General features: G+C 44.9%; 1 protein-coding gene across 4 annotated transcripts in view; it reads left to right on the top strand.

Moving 5' to 3' along the window:
• Positions 1 to 21,076, top strand: part of IGF1R (insulin like growth factor 1 receptor) — a 171,348-nt gene that overhangs the window by 30,210 nt on the left and 120,062 nt on the right. For all 4 annotated transcript variants that reach the window (XM_050309006.1, XM_050309005.1, XM_050309004.1 and 1 more), the window contains exon 2: positions 947 to 1,492. In XM_050309006.1, the coding sequence (XP_050164963.1) occupies positions 947 to 1,492 (546 nt within the window). The remainder of the gene's footprint in view (positions 1 to 946; positions 1,493 to 21,076) is intronic.

Below are 21,076 nucleotides of genomic sequence, written 5' to 3'. Positions count from 1 at the left end.
CTGTAGTTCTTTGTTTTACATCAAAGTACCGTTTATTTGTCTAATTATTGCATTATTGGTACACAATTATTGCAGCCCCTTTAGCATTGTTGTACATGTCTAATATGGAAAGACCTAATCTATGGATTTATTAGGGAATAATCCTTTTGGTCATTGTTTTCTTGAGAGTTCACTGAGTTCAGTCCGCTGTTTTCAAGGGGAAATTCCTCACTGTGATATTGTGTGTTCTTGTAAATAAATTTATCCTGTGTTTCTTAGAACTCGAGGCCTTTTCATATACTGGTGCCAAAATTAGTGAAACTTGGTTTACTGGAACACGCAAACAGGAATTCAGTGCATTGCTGCAAGTCCAAGCACTTTGTTTTCTTCCCAGTCCCGGTGCAGGAAGTGCTGACCAGCTTTCCATGGAGTTAGTATTGTTGCAGGACTAGTATTCCAGGAATTAGGGGCTCGTGATCCTGGGAAGAAAGAGTGATTTGGGGCCTATGTTGTAACTTTCTGGGAAGCGTCCCCTTTGTGTCTTAGGAGGGGTGGGGAATAAATCAGCAGCATAATAACCAGGGAACCACTTTCTGTACCACCTGTTTGGTTGCAGTGCTGTGGCTGCAGCCCCGCTCTGCTCACACGAGCCGTGGTCTGGTTTGAAGCAGAGTGTGCAGGTTCATCTTTGCGCTCCTCAGCGCAGCCCTTGTCATCAGCAGCAATAAACCAGCACTTCTCCGTGTGCTGCAGAGCACAGAGGGAGCTGCCATCGCTGTGCTGCTCCTGGCGGTGATAGGTTCGGTGCAGGTGTAAATCAAGCACTCAGTTTCTATTTTAACACTGCAACCTAATTAAGAAGTTACAAATTTTTCTGGCCGCCGGAACATCCTGCTTGTGTTCCAGTTTCAAAAAGGCTTGGAAACGCTTTATTTACCGGCTTCTCTTTCCCCTCTTGCCTTCCCAGTTTGCGGGCCAAACGTCGACATTCGCAACGACATCCACGAGCTCAAGCGCCTGGAGAACTGCACGGTGATCGAGGGGTTCCTGCAGATCCTGCTCATCTCCAAAGCAGAGGATTACCGCAACTTCCGCTTCCCAAAGCTCACCGTCATCACCGACTACCTGCTGCTGTTCCGTGTGGCAGGCCTGGAGAGCCTCAGCGATCTCTTCCCCAACCTCACCGTCATCCGGGGCAGGAACCTCTTCTACAACTACGCCTTGGTGATCTTCGAGATGACAAACCTCAAAGAGATCGGGCTCCACAACCTGAGGAACATCACGCGCGGGGCCATTCGCATCGAGAAGAACTCCGACCTGTGTTACCTCTCCACGGTGGACTGGTCTCTCATCCTAGACGCAGTGTCCAACAACTACATCGTTGGGAATAAACCCCCAAAGGAATGTGGGGACTTGTGCCCGGGAACGATGGAAGAGAAGCCGCTGTGTGAGAAGACATCCATTAACAATGAGTACAACTACCGCTGCTGGACCACCAACCACTGCCAGAAAAGTAAGATCTCAGTAGCTACTGTGTTTTTGTCACCTCTCCTTGAAGTGAAGGTTTAGTTTTGTGGGTTTATTTTAAGCTCTTTAGCAACTGAGACTTTTGTCTAGTTGTGTTTAGTTAACGCGAGTTACCCACTTACCACACAAATAGATTCCTCCCCAAGCAGTAAAGGCTCATCTAACTTGATTTAAAAAGCAAAACCCAACAAATCAACAACTGTAAAACCAAAACCCAACGAACTCCCTGTTTTCCCCATGGAAAAGATGTAAAGTACAAGTATAGAACTAAAGCCATTCTAGCAAAGCTGGAGCCAGTTTTAGCTCTCCTGGGGACTCTGGCAGGGGGTGGCCATCGAGTGCCATCTCCTCCTTGCTGGAGGGACGTTCCGTGTGTGCCAGAGCCATTGCTGTAATGAAGCTGTTGACTGGACTTACTCTGACTGCTCTTTGCTTCCCTTGGATACACCTTCTGAAATCCCCGCAGTGGTAAATTCTGTACGTAAGATCTTGTTTACTGACGTCAGTTTGTGGAGCACAATCTGCAGAGTCAAAGAGCCAGCGGACGTCGTGGCTCCTGGTGAAGTCACCCCTGCCTGTTTTGTGCTTGTCTTTCTGATAGCGAAGTATTAGCAAAAACAAAACCTGATCTCTTCTCGCTTTTTAAAAATAGAGTAAACAAGCACATAGTTTACTCAGATAACACGGTTCCATGGCAGGCTTTTTGAGTTCATCCTGGAACTTTAGGAAAGCTGAGCCCCTGCAGTAGCAGTAGGGCTTAATTACAAGCAGTCGTCACCGTGCCTCAGTTCCACGTGGCACCTTGGCCAAAGCTGCCATAATGACAGGAAGCACCAGAGTGGGAGAGAAAACGGGACCAGTATCATTTGGGTTGCCTTCAGTTGGGGATGTTGTTTTCTCTAAAGTGGCTCATCAGTTGCTTGGGAAGCCCTCCTCGTGTTCAATTAGAGCTGCAATTAAAGCAGCTCGCAGGGCAGTTTCAGTCAACACATGCCAAAAATACCTCTGGAAAAAGGCATTTGGAGTATGTGCTTTTATCAATACTTACAGGAAATAAAGTTTGTTTTTTAAACACAGGAAAGAAAACCCCCTCAGCCTGTTACTGGGAGACTTTGTGCTTTGGCCAGGGTGAGGGGAGTGTTGTTGTGCAATGTTAGGCTTCCTCAGGCCAAGTTTGTGTCTTCATTAACAGACTAACTGCTGTCTACAGAGGGTGACCAAGGTGATTCCTGTGCAGCCTCCCTGCCTTCAGTGGATGTAACCAGAGGGTATTTAATGAGATACAAGGACTGACTTGCTTTCTGTTGTGCGCTCTGGCTGTTTGGAGTAGACAGAAGTAATGTGCAAAAAAACCCTCTTTGGCTTCTAGGGGAATGTTAAAATAATTTGGATCCCAAATGCACACCTGAGAAAGAAATCTGTTTAAATAAAATGAGGTCACAGTTAGACTGTGATAGCAAGACTTTGAAGACAAGGGTGTAGATAACGTTTGGTTTCCCTCTATGCTTTCATCTCCTTTCGTGGGAGATCGTGAAGAAGAAAGCAAGTATTGGAAAAGAGCCTTGGAAGGCTTGTTAAGAGCTTTACACTGTGGAAAAAAACAATTAGGATTTAGAGTATCTTAGGGTGCAGAGCATATAAAGAAGTGATCAAGTTCTAATCAATAAAAGGAGTGAGAAAATTTGGACCTATTTTAGTTTGTTTGTTGTGATAAGCCACTGACTTGGAGGAAGAGAACTTCAAATTTGCCAGCCATTCATCTAAAAAAGAAAACAACCCCAAAGTACTCCTGTTCCGAAGGAAAACAAGGGAGGTACAAATGTGCAGTTGCTCCAAAGGAAGCTTTTTGTCTCCCCTGTTTGATTGCCTGGGTGCTTTGGCCGTGAACTCCTGATCCAGAGAGGACTCTTGTGGTACAAAATCAGCCAAGACACGAAAAAGAATAGAAGCAAGGACTTGTCACTTACTGAGCCTTTCAGTCTGCTTTTTCCTCCCAGTAGAGAGATGACACCTCTGTTATTTTCCAGGGAATATTTTTCTAGCGTAGTATCTAATTTAACCCTGACATTCTCCTTGTGCGTCACAGTCATGTTCAGCTGAAAATGTTGTCTGTCACTCAGGGTTCCTCCATGCCTTTTTATTTTCCTTTGCTCTGGCTCTGTGGAGGAGTGTGTATTAAATCTCTCTTGTCCTTGTTTAGGTTTGATGCTGAAAGATCTGAAGCTGGTGGGTAAATGTTGTGTGGGAACACTCGGTACTTTAAGTAGCCCGGCTTCTGTTTAATTTTGCCGTGGAGTGGAAGTTGTTTTTTTCCTTCTTTCACTCGCTCACAAACAAAGGAAGAAGCTCGTGCTTCCTTCAATATAACTTGTGCAGGAACAATGCTGAGGGAGGAGGGAGGGAAGGATGTGCTGTGTTTGGCTTAGAATAATCCATGGGCATTTGTGTAGAAGAGCAAGCGACAAAGGAACTGCAACTTGAATTTGGTTTTTATGTTTAAGGTTGAGCACAAAGCTCAAAGCGGCTTTGCTGCCAGTTTGGTTGCCCTGGTTTCTGTGTAGTGTACATTCCTTTACCTTGGAGTGCCCCAAGGCAGCAGCAATACTAGTTTGCTCTCTTTGGAGCTGCAGCACGTTGTGTTGGGCTTGGCATGCTCTCATCTCTCTGACTTGCACCTACTTTTATTTTGGTGTATCAGATACCAGCTGTACCTCCCTGGAGCTGCTGGTCCACGTTAGAAGAACCCTTCAGGATAAAAGGAGAGGACTGAAGTTGTTTGTTTGCAGCAGCAGTTGTGCTTTGGGGCACAGGTGGAGGCGGAAAAGACAGAAACTGAGCGTCCAGACATACAAATAAGATTATGGCCTTCTGTGTTTTTCTGTTTTTCTGGCAGTTGTGACTGCTGGAAAGGGTTCTGGAAGCTGCCTGCCCCTTGCTAAAGAATTGGTGTGAGAACCAGAAAAACTCTACCCCTTGCAAGCCTTGTGTCTGATGACACATTTGCTTTGCCTGTCCAGTGGTCTGCTGCAAAGAAAACTTGGGTTGTTTTCTGTATTCCTCTTGCTGATGACTAAGTTTTGAGGTCTGTTCCCTTGGTCACTGGGCCTTTCCAAGCCTGCAGACACCAACTGTAAATTACACCCCTGAAAGCCTGCCTGGAAGTTCAAGATCCCTTGTCCACCATCACCCTTGTGCTGTTTCTCAGGCAAGTCCAGCTAACACTTCCTAAAACACTTTGGGATTGCTGGGGCCGTAAGAAATGATCTGGGTAAACTTACTTGGGAAAGCAATATCAAAAGTGGCAGTCAGCTGTATAGGTGATATACGGTGTATGGGTGGGATTTTTTTTGTTATGTCTTCTAAACTTCACCTTAACTGGAGGGATAATGGACAAATAATTAAGTTGGAGATGCTCTCTGTCAGGTATTAGCTGAAACCCTTCCTTTCATACTCAAAGAAAGATGAGGGGTCTGGTTCTGGGGGGACAGAGTGTTAGTATCTGTGTGGAAGGGGGATACTGAGTTCAGCTGCTGCTTCTGTGTGAGGGAATGAGAGCACAGTCTGGGTCCTCCCCTTGTGAGAGAGCAAATTTTAGCAAATTATAACTCCCTATTCCCCATAGAGGTGGAATAGCCATGTTTCCCGTGAAAGCAATGATGGTGAGTATCTGAAGTGCACGAGGGAGCTTTAAGATTAGATTTACCACTGGCATTAAAAAAAAAAAAGGAGGTGTAAATTGGCCTTGTAGAGGGAACATGGGTTAGGGCCACGAGCATCAAGCACCTGGTTCAGAAGACGCGAATCTGACGTGAGAAACAATAGCTCCCGTGGAGCCTGCTCCCAGAACAACAGGAGAGAACCTCAGCTTCCCAGTGTGTGAAACTGAGGACCATGGAAAAGGCATGTGAGGATTTGGAGGCTGATGAAGAAGCAGATGGCAGCTGAGCACAAAGTGTTTTTAATGAAAATGTATCCCTATTCCTTTCCGAATCGGTTTGACAATGGCCCGAAAAGATACCCGGTGTGTGAGGAGCGGGAGGGAGGGAATGACAGTGAGTGGGAAGAGTGGTCCATATGTGCCTTCTACTAAAATGTTTAAACATATGGAGACAGTAACATGATGTATTCTCACAAATATTCGGGCTCTGCTCCTGTTTGTTTACACGGAGCTCAGCGGATAATGCAGTTGAGTGGTATCGGTTGACATGGCTCCATTGACTTGTGCAGTGCTCACAGGGTGTGCCAGCTGGGAATCTGCTCCCTGTTCATTCAGCAGAGTAGTGGGGAAAACCATGTGCTGGACTTTTTTTTTTCCTCCCCTGCTCTCCTTCTTGTTTTCCCCTCTCTGAGGAGTATTCAGTGTATTCCCCTGTCCTTTAGAAATACTGAACATACGTGAACGTGAGGAGAGGGGAAGAACTTGGGACCCAGAGATGCTGAATCAAATTACTCTTATTTTGCTCTAAGTTACATTTGCATGCTTTTCTCCCCCCTGTTTGCTGCTTCCTTTAACCTTTTTGGTGGTTTGTTTGTTTTTTCTTAAACCTTGAAATACAGTAGATATTGTGTATATCACAACGTGCTTTAAGTTCTACTCTTTCTTAAGCAAATTAGATGTGGTATAATGTGGAGTTGGTCTACGTCACACCAATCCTGCCTTTGTTGGTTTAAAAAAGATAAGTAGCATAAAAACCTGCTCACATTTTGAAATGGACAGGTTGTTTGTTGGTTGTGCTCGGTTGGTGTGCAAACTCCCCAGCAAATAAACATCTTCTGAAAGGAATAAACAGACCAAAAATAATAATAATAATAATAATTGTAAAAGGCACAGTTGGTGTCACTGAGTTAAAAAAAATTTGTTAGTGTTTTTCTTCTGAATGGAGTTTTTTGCTGACTTTCGCTCCCCTCCTGAGAAGTCTGCTCTCCAGCCAGAGGTTTCCCAGAATTTTTATTATGGCTGTGAGAGCCTATTTAATTAGTAAGCTGGAATGGCCACAGAGCAGTTTAGGCCATTCTGCAGTTAATTACTGTAGCAGTGGTTTATATTCTGAGAAAAGGGCTAAAATTAAACAAATGTATACTTGCCATTTTTCTTTGTTCTGCAGTGAAATGCCATAACCTGGGAAGGATGTCTTGAGTCTTGCGGCCTGCCCTGGTCACTGGAAACCAAGTGCTAATGTTAAATACTCATCTTGACTTCCTGGTTTCTTCTGGCATAAGGGTTTTGTAGAGGACTGTTTATTCTGAGAGGTCTTTAAGTTTGGGAGTTTTACTTTCCGATATTGAAAGGCGATGCTGTGAACTTGGTCCACTGCTGACACTTTGCTACACAGTTGGCAAAAAGAAAAAAATAACACCTAACAGACTTTGAAAAATACTTAAAAAAAAATCAGAAGTTTTCCCCACGTTTTGGAATAAAGAATTTAAAAAAAGTTTGAGGTGTTCTTCAAGGGTTTTGAAAATTCCTTGTGTCTTTCCTACTCTCAGGTAAACACACACATATTCATCTTAAGAAGGCACTGTATTTTATGCTCTCTTTGACTTGCTTTGTCTTGTTGCATGTGTGTTAATTCCTCAGTTCAGTTTCCCTGATGCTGGCTGGTGAAGGGTGGGGAAGAAAAAGAGTGCCAGTCTTTCCTACAGGAAGATCCCAAAGCACCACCAGATTATTGCTCTGTGTGTGTGTGACAACCTTCCAACGTGGAGTGCTTGGAAAGAAATCCTGGGGTAACCTCACATTGTATGGAGGCTCCCAGGAGAAGGGAATGACTCTGTAGCCTGAGGTGTCTGAGGCTGTGGAGCAGAGGGGGAGAGGGAGCTGATGTGTGTGATTCAGTGAGGATTTCTCAGATATTATTTAGTTCAAACTTGGAAAAAAAAAACCAAAAAAGCCCAAACTTGAAAATCTCGGTAACATCCTGAAGGTACTTGCAGAGCACTGTGTGTTAGTGATGTTTCAGAAATGTGATAATCTGGTGCTGGCTGGAGTTGGAAGCAGAACACTTTTGGTTTTGCTTCTGCAACACTTTGCTGTTCTTGGCAACTTCCTTTCATCCCCGAGCAGGCTGAGGGTGATGCCTTCCTTAGAGGATTTTTTGGTTTACCTTCCTGTGCAGCAGAGCCACATTAAATCTGTGCAATTAAAGGCACATCTAAACTTGAACCAAAGCCTTGATTAACGTGCTTACCGTGGATTTACAGGCCCCATTGATACATATTGGACAAATGTTTGATAATAGAATAGACAATTGTATTGGATAGTTAATTAGATCTAATGTAAGGCTTTAATTTTATGATTAATTTGCAAAACAGCTGGGAGCTGGGAATAGCTAGCAGTGTTATAGGGAAAATGTCAGGGAAATGTCAAGTGTAAAACCAGAAGAAAGCTGTGTTTTTGCTGTGCTCTTGCAAATGTCGCAGGGACAAGGCAAACTCAGCCTGGCTTGGTGTTTCCTGCCTTCCCTCTGGCTCTTATCCATGCAAAGAGTCCGGCTTGGAGCGGGTTGCTGGTTTTCCTGGGGATTTCTGTTTTGACAGGTGATGCTTGTGTGGATGTCAGACGAGGGGTGAGCTTGAGCTGCAGTGTTTTTATCCTGCTGGGGGCCCTGAAATGATCTGTCCTCCACCCAGCTGTCCATTTCCGTGGAATGTATAGAAATAATCTCTTGTGATGACTGACCTGCAGTTGAATTTGGCTGGAATAGGCTGAAGGAGGTTTGGAGGTGGGTGTGTGAGCCAAGCCACTGAACTTGCCAGCTGATTTTTTCTAGGAAGGGAAGGTAAAACTTAGGTTCCGTCCTGGATAGGAACCACATTCTCTAAAGATTTTGAATAGGAAGAACCATTTTTTCCTGTTTTTCCTTCCCCGAACACACATGAATGTAGGAATGAATTGTCCTTAAGCATTTTCATAAATTGTTTTTATGTGGCGAACAAGTTTTTCAGTGTTTAACAGTCATGAAACAGCCTTTGTTTAGCCTTCCTTCCCACTAATAGTGGGATTTCCTTCTCAAGTCTGTTTATGGCTCTGAGAATTAACTTCTAATAAAAAGATGCTGGGATAATAATACAGTAATACAGATTGTTGAACTGCCTTTTCCTTCTGAGGTGAACTCAAGCCCGGCTCAGTTGTGACTGTCTCTTCCTCCCCCTCCCCGGTGAAGTTTGCAGTGTTTGGAATGGAATGTGCATGTGCTCCCAGCCCAGCGCTAAAAATGAGTTAGCAAGGAGTTTGCCCACCATGAAATGGGGAGGGTCCGAGGTGCTTTTTAAAGCTGGAAACCATCCTTTCCATTCTTTTTTTTGTTTTTGTTTGCTGTTTCTTGCTGGGCAGAGTGAAGGTGTGCTTACCTGCCCAGAGCACAGTTCCCTGTGCCCCAGCTCATTATTAAGTGTGTCTGTGTGGCCCTGGACAGTGTAGGCAGGAATGAACTCAGCACATGACTCGAGGATCCCGCTTGGAAAGGCCGTTGTCTTTGGAATTTGGTGGCTGATTTACCCGTTCAGAGGGATTCAGGAGGCAACTCAAAGTTCTCCTGCTTGCTAGTTAAAGTTAAGAGCCTATGCTCTGAGGTGGATCAAACTTCTGCTCCGTACACCAGTGTGACCCTCCTGCTGTGTTTTTTCCTGGTTGCAGCACACTGGGTTAACAGGCTCTTAACTGTTCCCTCCTTCACAAACACAAAGCTGTCCAGACTCATCTCTTCCCAGGGCACTCACCGTCCCGCCAGTAATGGCTTCTCTAACTTTTTACTCAGTTATGGGGCCTGTTTATCTTAATTTGAGGGTTTTCCCCCAGCTGATGTGTGAGGGATGTAGATGGATGATGAAAGGTTATAGTTTTGGGAAATGATGCCATTTAGGAAGCACGTTCGAAGTGTTGAGCGCGCAGAGCGAGTCTTTTCTACCAACGCGGGCCTTGGGAGGAGGAGATGCTTTTCTATGTATAGAAGCTTCCCGTATAGGATGGCAAGAGGAGGTTGCAGGGGGGGGTTGCCTGTCTCTTTAAGTGGGTTTATAATTGGCTAGGAATTTTTGTCAGCTTAGTCACTGCAGCATTCAGCGGATGAGGGAAAAAAACCACAGGCCCCAACCGTTAGGGCCCTGGATAGGCTCTGTCATCCCAAAGGAATGCATGTGAACAAAACACTTTGTGCGGTGCAACCGTTGGCCTAAACAGTATTGCATTCTTAAAGCAGGCTCTGAGTCACATGGAGCAGATGGATTGTTTCACTAAAATGGAAGTTATGTATCACTGAGCGCTCGGATCGAGCTTTTAAGTGTGGTTCCAATAGGTCACGATGTGCGAGGGTGATGAAGGGGTGCAGAGGGAGGGGGGGGGGAAATGAGCTCCTTGTTTTGTGGTTGAAATAGTTTCTCTGGCCTTAAAAAGGTAGGAAAGTGTTTCAGTTTGTTAATTACTGGGCTGGCACACCGGCCTCAAGGGTTCTCTCTAGATTTCAGATGAGTCATAATTATGAGGCACTTTATTTCGTGCTGCCCAAACTAATCCAAAGGAACCCCTGTTTTGTGGGGGGACAAGGAGAGGAAAAACCCCCAAACTAAACCCCAAACCTGTTGGCTCCTCTCCCAATGAGACCAGCTGCTCCAGTCTTCTCCCCCACCCTGCTAGGCTTCTTCCGAGCCGTTTTCTCCAGAGCCCGGGGTACACTGATCAGTGAGGGAGCAGCTCTGTCTCCGTGGGTGCCTCTATTTGGCTTTATCTCTTCCCTTTGAGGGATTTGAAAGGATCTGATAGGAGCCTTCCCAGTCTCCAACCTTCAAAGTGCGTGTAGGGGAGGAGTTGTGACTTCTGGCTACACTAATTCAGACCTGTCAGCTGGGGTGGTTTTTTAATATTTTTTTTTTCCCCCCTTTCCAATGTTTTGTGGGGAATCCTCTTTAAGGAGCGCTCTAGGATTTAGTGGAAAACCCGGCCTCCAGTTGGTCGATATTGACAACTGCTGTCACTTGGCAGCCCGTGGCTGGTGGGAGAGCAGCAAGTTTGGAGGTCTTAATCCGGTTATCACCAAGGCAGGTGTTTCGGCATTAGTGCCTCCCCACGTCGTGTTAATTGAATCTTAAATCATTACGGCACAAAGGGGACACATTGACTGAATTCCCTTCCATCTCTGGAGCTTTCCTCGTGAAGGCAGCACGTGAGCAGGGACTCTCTGTTAGGGAAGATGGTTGGCTTTCCAAGTGCCTGGTGAAGGGTGTTCGGCAGAATCAGAATTGACTGGTCCACGTGAAGCGCTACACGCACAGCCGAAATTGCAGTGAGTCACTGTCTGCTCTGTCTTTTGTGATCTGAGAGTCTGGGATAAAGTGCTGCAGTGGGTGTTAACAGATAAAACCAGTATGCAAATCCTTAATTCAGAGATGAAGCCTTCTTCCTCTTCCACTCGCTGCAGTTGTTTGTCTGTGTGCATCCGCTCCTCTTCTGGAGAAAAGGAATTAAAATAATCAGTAATACCTTGCACCAGGAGATGAAGAGAGCGGTGGCAGGGAAAACAAATCCCGCTTCCAGCAAACCAGCTGTAGAGAGATTTTAAATTCAAGGGCTGCTTTAGGATATCAAGTGGTTTACAGGAGAATATAAGTAATTGGAATTTATCTTACAGATGAAAAAAATCATAGTCTTCCCAGGCAAAAAAAATGACTCTTTTCTACCCTTAGGATGCTTCTCTGAATGGTTAGAATTGTCTGCACCTGGCAGATGATCTTTTAAGGAGAAAAGTGAAGTAGAGGTGTGAGAGGGTGTTTTTGGGGTGGGGGATGCAGTGGAAATCTTCCAGCTTGGCAGTGCCTGGTGACAGGTCTGGCCACTGAAGGCTGTGGTGATCACAGGTCCCAGCCTCAGCTTCTTGCCTCTAAAAGGAACATTTTGCTGTGTGAACTGGCATTGCTGTTTTAAGCATGGCACTGTTTGAATCATACTGGGATGTGTGTGTGTACCTGTCCTGTGCTGTTTGTGCTCTGGATTTTGGATACAGTGTCCACGTGCTTTCGGGTTATAAATTCAACATCATTCACGTAGCAGTACCTGAAAACCTCAAGCTGTGAAGCTTTCTTGCTCTTCTTGTCTCCTTCCTAAGTATTTAATGGAATGGTAGCCGGCCCGGGACGAGGGAGGAGGAGGAAGCACTGTTGGACAACACGGGGCTCACCCATCTCCATAAATGGTGCCGAGCTCGGTGTGAATCCTGCAGGAGAGGGACCTTGTTTACATTCAGTGCCCTGCAGGGGGGTTACCGCAATGAAACTGCGGAGCAAGAGGCGAAACCATTTGCTTTTGTGTGCGTGCTGAGCGGGCGGCATGATCTGACCTGCATGCGAGGGGGCTGTCTGGACAAAGAACCTCATGAGCAAGTGGACAGCTATTTTGCAATGTTATCCTACTCATTCTTCCAGTATCCAGGAGACACTGGAACTGGTGCCATGCCTGGTTAAACACAGTGCCCTAAAGCAGGAGTTAAAGAACCCCTAAAAGGACACACCCCCACCCCCAAATCTTACACTAAAGGAAAGGAGTTTCCTCCCAGCTTGTGTTCCCAGCAACAGCAGCAAGTGTGGCAGTGAATTGCCTGGTTCTCCTGTCTTCCTTTCCAGACCTCTGCCTTTGCTGTTTTTCCCTCCCAACGTGGATTTGGGAATCTGGGAGCCTTCCCTTTGCCTGCCTGGCCCTTACCGCCGTTTTCTGCAGCAGCAGCAGCACAGAAATGATGTGCCTGTCCAGTCCATTCTGCTGCTGCTTGGTAAACTAATGAGCAGAGGCACTGCAGCTGCCAGGAGGAATTCCTTTCCAGCAGTTCTGCGAGAAAAGTCAGCAGGATTAGGGCCTGGTTCAAACTTGATTGTTCAGCATATCTGCTATGCAAACCATTTGGGTGAGGGAGAGAGCAACCAGAGTGGCAACCAACTTTGCTTGAGGCAGAAACGAGCTGTGGGAACAAGGAGGAGACTGTCTTGTCTTTATAAACCCTAGTGCTGCTTAGAGCACTTTGGTGTGTTTGACTACAGACATACATGTATATGTATTTTTTTTTTTTCCTCTTCTCTGGAACAACACCCCAAGTTAGTGTCTGTCCTGGCTTAGAGGAAACAATTATTTCAAAAGCCCTTCTTAATAGCTCTCTTAATCACCTTGTGAGCTGCTCTGATGTGTTGCTGTTTGGATGTGCCTGCTCGTGCCAGATCGTGCACTGGATCTCACAGTTCTGGAGCACCTACTTAGTTACCTATCTAGGCAGGGAGCGCTGGGGCCCCTCCCAAGTATTTAAAAATAGAAATAAACATCTCCTGCTCGCTCTTCCTTCCTTGATTAAATTTATAGGGTTTGTGCTGGGCTTGTTTTGGTTTGTGTGGGTGAGTGGGTGTGTCTTGTGGATGAAAAATTAATTGTGAGGGAGCTGGAGTCAAAGGAATATGTTTGTACAGTAGTTTGGAAGCTGTGAGGTCTTGGGCCATTTTGCTTTCTTGAGTCAGTTTATATGAAAGGTTCTGCTTTCTATGCTTTCAGCTTTATTTTGGGTGTTTTTCTTGGTTCCCAGTGACTGTGTAGTGAAGTGCTGCTGCAGTCCCAGCAGTGGGAGGGGATCTCTTGGGCCGTTGCCACGAAGCGTTTGAGGTACCTGGAGGGAGACCTGGAGCTGCAGGTACAGAAGGTAGATTTTGTCATGGTGCTGTTGGAAAGACGTCCTGGAAGCAGGAACTTTCTAGGATAGGATTGTTGAAGTGCAGTGACTGTAATACCAGCAGAGTCTACAGATGTGATTACAGTAATGTGTTCTGGAGTACAATTAGGTGAAGGAGGTATTCCACCCTTTTTTAATTTTCTTGTTAAGTGCTTTGTTGTGCTGGTAATTTTTTCCCATTCTTGTGAAGCAGGTGTGGTTTAACCTACCCTCCATGCTGCAGTAATAAACACTGAGTGTTGTGTGTAATACATGGAAAAGAAGATTAGCAGGAATAATAAAAGCACCGTGTTTATGCTGCTGCAGATGTGAGAGCTAATGGGACAGCCAGGGGCAAGTGATGAACCAGTTAAACAGGGACCAGGCACTCTGGTTTAGCAAGGCCTTCTCTTCTGAACACAGCCACGGATACAAGTCAGACTGTGATTACAAACTTGTTTGTTTGACTTTGCCTCAGTGCTCCCTGAGCCAACCTGCCTTAATTATATGAGGGAATTGCTTCTCAAAATGACTGCCAGATAAATCATTATCTGCACTTGAATGACTCTTACATCTGTAGCAGTCTTGTCTCCAGGTGAGGAAAGTATTCCTGAGGGTCTTTTCTGTGTGCATTTCCTTTGGAAGGCCTCTATTGACACGATTCAGTCAGTTTTCTCACTGCCTGTTGCATAGGACTAGGTAAGAAAACAGTCATTGTAGAGAAGACTGTTTTGGGCCAGATGGTCTGTTTTATGGCACAGAACATAGAGGGCTGTTTGATTTCTTACATCCTTTACTCCTGCTACTTCAGGCCAGGCCTTGAGGGGACAAAGTGTTTGGTAGCTTGAGTCACGGTGGTGCAGCTCTCAGCAGCTTCAGGTGAAGCCCAGACTGAGATGGGTTTGGGAGGCCTGTCCTCATCCAGGGAACTTGCATCAAGGAAGCACCTCTTGTTCCTGTCATGTTCTTACCCTCTGGACATTCTGCCAAAAGAGGTTTGCAAACCAGAGCTTCTAAATTCCTGCTGAGTGTTTTGCTCTGAATGCATCGTGCCCCATCCTAGGACAACAATGATAAAATAAGAGGCATCCTCGAATTTATTGGAAGGACTTTTGTATCTGTATCAACTTCCTGCCACTGACAGAACTGTGCTGCAGCCTTGCCACTGATTTTTTTTTTTTTAATCTTGTTTCCTCCTCCTTGTGTCGTAAGTGTGGGTTTTTTTCCCATGAAGCAGCGGGGTCGTGTCGTAACATAATATTTGGATTCTCATTTGAACGATTTACATGCACTATCAACACTTCCTGTGAATAAAACAAAAGAAAGATGAGATTTGGGTTTTTCAGTGAGGTACTGATTGAAGTGATTTCTCTTAAGAAGTGTTCTGGTCCAGGGCTCTCTGATGGGTGGTCTGACAGCTGAAATGGAAGGTGCCTGAAACCAGTAGTCCTGTTTGAAAATCTAGGCCAGAGGGTTTTGCCAAGTGTAAACATTGTCTCATGGTGTGAAAAACAACCAAACAATTTTGGTTCATTAATATAATTTACTTGAAGACAGACAATGCACTTGACATGGCTGTTTATACCCAGGCTTTTATGCCATTCATATATCTGATTGGTTTTTAAAGGGGTTGGTTTAGAACAGGCCAACCAGAAGTGGCTTTTACAATCCACAGTAGAAATTCCTAGATTCTACAATTACACTGGATTTATTTATTTAAGCAGGCACCTTATAATTAGTCTTCCAGTTGGCTTTGACAGCAGTTTCATTGGGCCTTTCCATTGCTTTTTTTTTTCCTCCTTGGATAAGCCTGGAAGTCAGAGAGCCTTTGATTATTGCAGCTATTTCTGCAGGTAGCTGGAAAAAAAACCCTGGCTTAAATACGGAATTGGGTTCCATTCTGTCCCTCCTGGAGCCAGAGGTGGGCAAACATAGGGATGTCACTGTCCTTCATGGCAGAAGCCCCAAAACCAGCCCCTGGATCTTGGTGATCTGCCCTGGAAGCAGAGAGAGGAGGGAAAGATGCTGAATGTGTGTCCCAGCAGGGTGTGATCTCCTTTCTCTCCACCTCCCCCAGCGACCTGGCTGGGGACAGAACAGCACCTGAGCTGGGTCCGGCTCGTGCTGCTGCTCCCAAATCTGGGTTTAAAATGCCAGTCTCTTCAGTCTCTCCCTGTGTGTGAATCCCCCTTGGATTTTGTGGGCTCGGGAGCAGCTTCCCCCTCCTGGGTCACGTGGCCGTAATTGGGTTTGTGGGATCTCCCCACTCCTGTGTGTTCCCCAGGGGTTGTTGTTGTCAGACCTCATTTTACCCCCCGCGCCCTTCATCCCCTTTTGTTAATCCATGAGTTTTGGGAATGTCTGAATAGTGTTTATTGCTTTTATTGTTTGGGTGGGAAAATGGCCATGGAGCTTTGATTGTTTTATGGCAGGAGAAAGGCCTTGTGGAACCCCAGGCACTTCGTTGGTTGTTGTTTTTTTTTGTTTTTTTTTTTTTTTTTTAAATATATTTAACCCCAACAAGGAGTGCAGAAAAGTAACCAGTAATTTAATTGTAAGTGAAGAATCTCTTGCTGGTTATAGCCCAGGGACATGTTTTATTCAAGTCCAAAAATCAACCAGAAAATAAATTTAATTACTTTCTAATATGTCTTGTTAAAGCATGGATCAGTGTGTGCTGCAGATGAGCTCTGGAGGTTCTGGTGAGAGGGAATGCAGACTCCAGTTTTGATGGGAGATTAAATGCTGGATGTCAGCGCTTTCTCTGATAACAATGTTGTTGAGAACAGCTCTGGCACACCAGATTCCCCGGCATGCCTGGAGCTTGCCGTGGAAGTTAACTCGGGACTCCAGCTTGTTTTGTCATGCCTCATTTGGAAAGTTTGGATTTCAGAAGGGGGGGAAATAAAGCTGCCTGCTTTTAGCATCTCAAACAAAAGCGTGGAAAGCTGCAGCGGCTGATCTCGAAGCTTGGGAAGAGAAGCCTCACATATCTTTCTACAAAGAATAACTTTAGTTTTTATCTCGTTTTATCTTCTAAAAGCTCGATCATTAGATCATTGCTATCGTTAAAATATCAACAGACAAATGATGAATGTCTTGCCTTGCTTTGCTATATTTTTTTTTATTGGGTTGTTTATTTTGGGTTTAGTTGTTTGTTTGTTTTTTTTTTTTTTTAAAGATACTTTTCTGCCAGACGAAGCCCTTTCTCCCAGCACATTTGATGTGTATTAAATGTATTAGTTTTAGAAAGATGCTGAGCAGTGCTCCTTATGCTCTGTATTCTCCTTTTCCTGTGGGTAAAGGGAAAAATTATTGAATAGTTTACTGTGTTCCAAACAGTTTAAAACTAAATGTTTGCAGACACTTTGTGTCTCTGTTAATTTATGTGCTAAACACTGTTGATAACGATGGGAAACACGTCAGCTGAATGTTTTCTGTATACAGGGTTTAAATTGACTGTGCCTGGTAAGAGAAGTAAGGTAATATATTACTACTGCTCTTTCCTTAGAATACTTGAAATAATCCCTAAACTGGTATTATGTTCTGTATTTCAATATTTTAAAATCTTTAATTATATCACAATATTTGGGTTAGTCTGAACTTGTTCTCGGTGTGTGAATTTTGGAGGACTGTACCTGCACTCTGGTTGGTGCATTGTCTGCGTGTGCCTGTGCTCCACCTCTGCTCATGGGCAGCTCTCTGAAATGGTTTGGCATTTTAAGGTGTTAGACTGGGCTTGGTTTATATTTCTCTCCTTGCTTTATGGGACAGCCACTTAAGTTGCAGCGTCCCATCTGCCCCATAAGGAGGATAATCTTACTTACCAGGAGCACTGTGATGCACCAATTAATGTTTGTGAGGGGTTGCAGGTACCTTTTTAATACAGCATAAAAAAACGATGAGCACCTTGCTTGTAAATTTTGTTGTTAAATGCGTTTCTTGTTACTGCACAACCCTGTTTTCTTGTCCTTCCCCAGAGCAGTGATGTACAGGGCTATATATTACATTCTTCAGTTTGCTGCTTCTGGAAAAGCAATCCTTTTGGGTGGGAATGCTGGAGTTGTTTGGGAAGCACATGTAAAGCACATTAAGCAAAAGAGACTTCAATTCATCACCAGGGTATAAACACCCAACAGGACAGCTTAGAGATTGTTCTTCCAGCGTGTGCTCATAAGAGCTGGGGTATTGCAGAGGAAGGAAAGGAATACCTGTTATTTTTTTTAACTCCCTGGTTTATTTATCTACTCATGTATCAAAGGCAAGAACAAAATGCATTAAGGGCTTTTTTTAAGGGAACAGAAATACTCTTTTTAGATAATATCCTGATTACCTGAATCTTTATCACATCAGTTGATATTGCTCTGTCGCTCCTGGTAGAGAAGTACCTGATGGGAACAGCTACACTGGCTCTGGAAAACCTGATTTTTAAAGAGTTTTTTAAAATGCATCTCAGCAAGAGAGGCCAGTGTTACCTGTTAGCAGCCTGAATGAAGCACTGCATGAACTCCAGCTCTTCTAAAAGACTGAAAACAAGTCCAGTGTCTTATAAATAATTTGTTCATGATCCAGCTCTGTTAGGAAATTACCTTTTTACTTGTCTCTGCATTAAAACCAAGACAAGTTTCAGGCTCTGTTCTCATCTCCAAGCCCAGCCTAGCAAGGCATAAAAGGTTTGCAAGCACTGTGAGTCTGGAACTGTGCAGTCAAGGTGACTGGGAAGGTGAAATCCATTATCTGCTAAAATGCTGGTGCAGGTATGTCTTTGGGAACATGAACTGCTGCGCTGATATTTGCTAAGAAACCTGCAATGTGTGTGCATCCTGACACTGCCTCTCCTCCTTGGGAGGGGTAACAGGCATTTAAAAAATAACATCTGCCCTGACAGCCTAAAATCCCGTGTAAATGAACCCTCCTTTTTGAATTTGTGGTTGAAATATCTCAGGTTTTTTTCCACTTTTGTTTACAGTGGTGAAAAAACTGTTTGCCTCCTTTAATATCTTTATGCAGCCGAGTTCAGTTATGAAGGAATAATATATATTTGGCCTAGGAAAATAGGTCAGTGCTGTTCCTAAAGTGTCTCTGTAAGTGGTAGTTAGTGGGCAGCCTGCAGAAAGCAGGAGTGACTTGGTTTTGTTGTTTGATAAACATGTCAGCCCTGGCACAGCCCTGCCTGATCTGGCCTCTCCTGAGGCCTCTCCAGACAGCACAAAAAAAAAGCATCATTGGACATGACATGGCAAATGGGACAGATTAGTTTGGTTCAGGTATCAGTTTTGGTGCATGTTTATTTACATTTCCAAGAAGCAAAACAACACTGCTGTGTCTTTTTTATGCTCAAGTCACCTGGTGTCTAGGAATGTTCTGAGACTTCTAGGAGCAGGACTGTTCTTTGGGGCATTGAAGAAATTGGAAAGGTTTTCCTGTAATAAAATAAGCCTTTAGCAAGCAGAAATTTTATAGAGAGGAGATTGTTTGTTTTAAGTGGAACAATTTCCCTCAGGAATAACTGGTTTGTGGGTAGCAAACACAGAAATTCGAATGTTGTGGTGGGAGAATGTTGGAAAGACAGAGGTTTATGTACGTTTTTAAGAGTGAATGTTACCAAAGTTCTTCCTGTAGGAGCCTTTCCCAGGAAATAAGGCATGGCTTGGAAAGGTAAAGGTCAATTCACCTGGAGTGAGGGAGGCTCAGACCTGCACATCCTGGAGAATATCCCGATCCTGAGGAGCTCTGGCTGTGGGATAATGCCTTTGGAGGGACAGGAGACAAGTTATGCTCATGTAGGGGAAAATGAGATAGAAAATACTTAAATGGCCTGATGAGATTCACGTGCCTAAGGTGGGACCAGCGAAGGAGAATCACGTGCTGCTGGTCTGGTAATCCAGGGAGGAGGTTGTGCCTTCCCAGCTTAGTGACAAGGACATGATGCTCAGTGGGAGTTCCCCCCATGAGTTTGCTACACCTGTGGATTTTTGAACTGAAAAGCCTCTTTTGTGCATCTGTTTTATAGGTAACTACAGCCCACAGATGACGAGAAGGTGGCACGGGTTTGTTTCTTGCCTTTTTATTCACCTGCTGGAATTGGGGGTTTGCTGAAGTGTGGATGGATAGTAAGCATTTAATTTGTTGCAACTAGAAGAAAAATGCAGTAAACTTAAATTCTGAGGAAGCTCAAGTCTTTCAAAGAAATCCTCTGGGGAGTCATCTCTGTGAAGTGCATTGACTGAGCAGCGCTGGCTCGGGCAGGTTACGTTTAGAAAAACAAACATGTTTTCCAGGACCCTCGTTGTGATTCAGGATGCTTGTTTACTAAGGCTGTTTTTCCTGGGATTTGGCTCTGCTCTGTCTGGATGCAGGGCTGGGAAGCACATGGCTTTTTGTGTGGCTCGTAATCCACTGTCTGAGCATCATCCTTCGGTCGAGCGCAGGGAAAGCCGACGGAAGCTGAGCCGCAGAGGAGCTCAGCCGGCAGCATTTCTGTCAGTGCACTCCTACCGAGCGAGCCCGAGCAAGGAGAGGAACAGTGGGGTTTTTCTGTAGCTCAGAGATGGCAAATGGTTGTGCTCACTGTGGCTCGGGGATGAGGAATCGGGGCTTGCTGTCCCTGGGTCGTAGCTTGGCGTTTCCTTCTTGGCTGACACACATGGACTAAGCTCTTCATCCAGCCTGGCTGCTCTGCCAAAGTCTAGGGCTCGACAGTATTAAACTGTGACCTGCAAAAGTTTATTTAGTAATCTTCCATGTCCTTATTTTACATAGAAGACTCTCCTGGAAATGCCCAAGGGGGAGAAAAAAAAAGAGGGGTTGGAGGTGGCTGGTTGTTGAAAGCAGTCAAGTTGTAGTAAAACTGGGCCAATGTAAGAGCTACTGGCACAGTTCTGTGAATTTATTCATTACATTTGGCTTGTTTTGCTTTTTGGATGAGGCTTACATGAAAGGAAAACTCCAGATCGTGAGGGAGAAATTATTTTACTATTTTAGCTGTTCCTCCTTCCTCTGGTTCAGGTGGGGTGGCGTCACCATTTCCATGCACCGCCAAGGTGAACGCTGCAAACTTCTTTAGGCAACACTTGCAGAACCGTATGTGCGACTGTTAAATTCCCCTCATTTTCCTGCCAAAAATAGTAAACCTTGAAAAATATGCAAAGCATCCCAAAGCTTGTAAGTACCAGCGTGCTGAACCACAGAGTTTTTGCGTTTTAAGTGCCATTTCAGATGCGCTGTGGGCACGTTTGTGTTGTCGTCCTGCAGGCTGCCCTGGGCTGGTGCACAAAGGAGGGTCAGTCCTGGAAGGGAGAACTTCAAAGGAGGCTTAAATCTTGGGAAGAACTCGACTGATTGAAACTGGGATTCTGTTTTTAGTTACTGGTGCTGCGGTTTGATACCAGAGGTGCCGCTGTGTTCCAAAGAGTGGGATTTTGGGCATTCAGGGGGGATCTCCCCTGCCTGGATCAACTCTTAGGGAAGGTGCTTCTTCCCTTAGCCTTGTTCAGGCTGTTTCAGGAGTTCAGAGCACACAGCTATTTGGTGTTTTCCTTGCCTTTCAGTCTGATATTGCCATCGTGGCTTTGAGGCCTGAAGTGTGAGACGCTGTTCATCACTCGAGGAGCAGCTGCCGCGTCGCTCCCGAGCAGCGAGCGGGAACAGCGGCACTGTCGGCAAAGCGCGTTGGGATGTTTGGAAACAAAAAGCACTTAATCAACGTTATTTAGATCAGACGGTCTTCCTATTGAGTATTTGAGCTCTGTGCTACAGGATGATGCTCTGAGACAAGATACTTTCTTTTTTTTTTTTTTTTTAATGCAAAACTATCGTCCACCCCACGTAACACCCAGTGATTTACAGTCGGAGCGTGCTTTTATGTGAGGATCTTGTTAAAATTCTACAAGAGG

Source organism: Myiozetetes cayanensis, unplaced genomic scaffold, assembly GCF_022539395.1.
Source record: "Myiozetetes cayanensis isolate MyiCay16 unplaced genomic scaffold, myiCay2020 scf14, whole genome shotgun sequence".
In the NCBI taxonomy this organism is placed as follows: Eukaryota; Metazoa; Chordata; class Aves; order Passeriformes; family Tyrannidae; genus Myiozetetes; species Myiozetetes cayanensis.
This window is presented reverse-complemented; position numbering and strand designations above follow the sequence as displayed.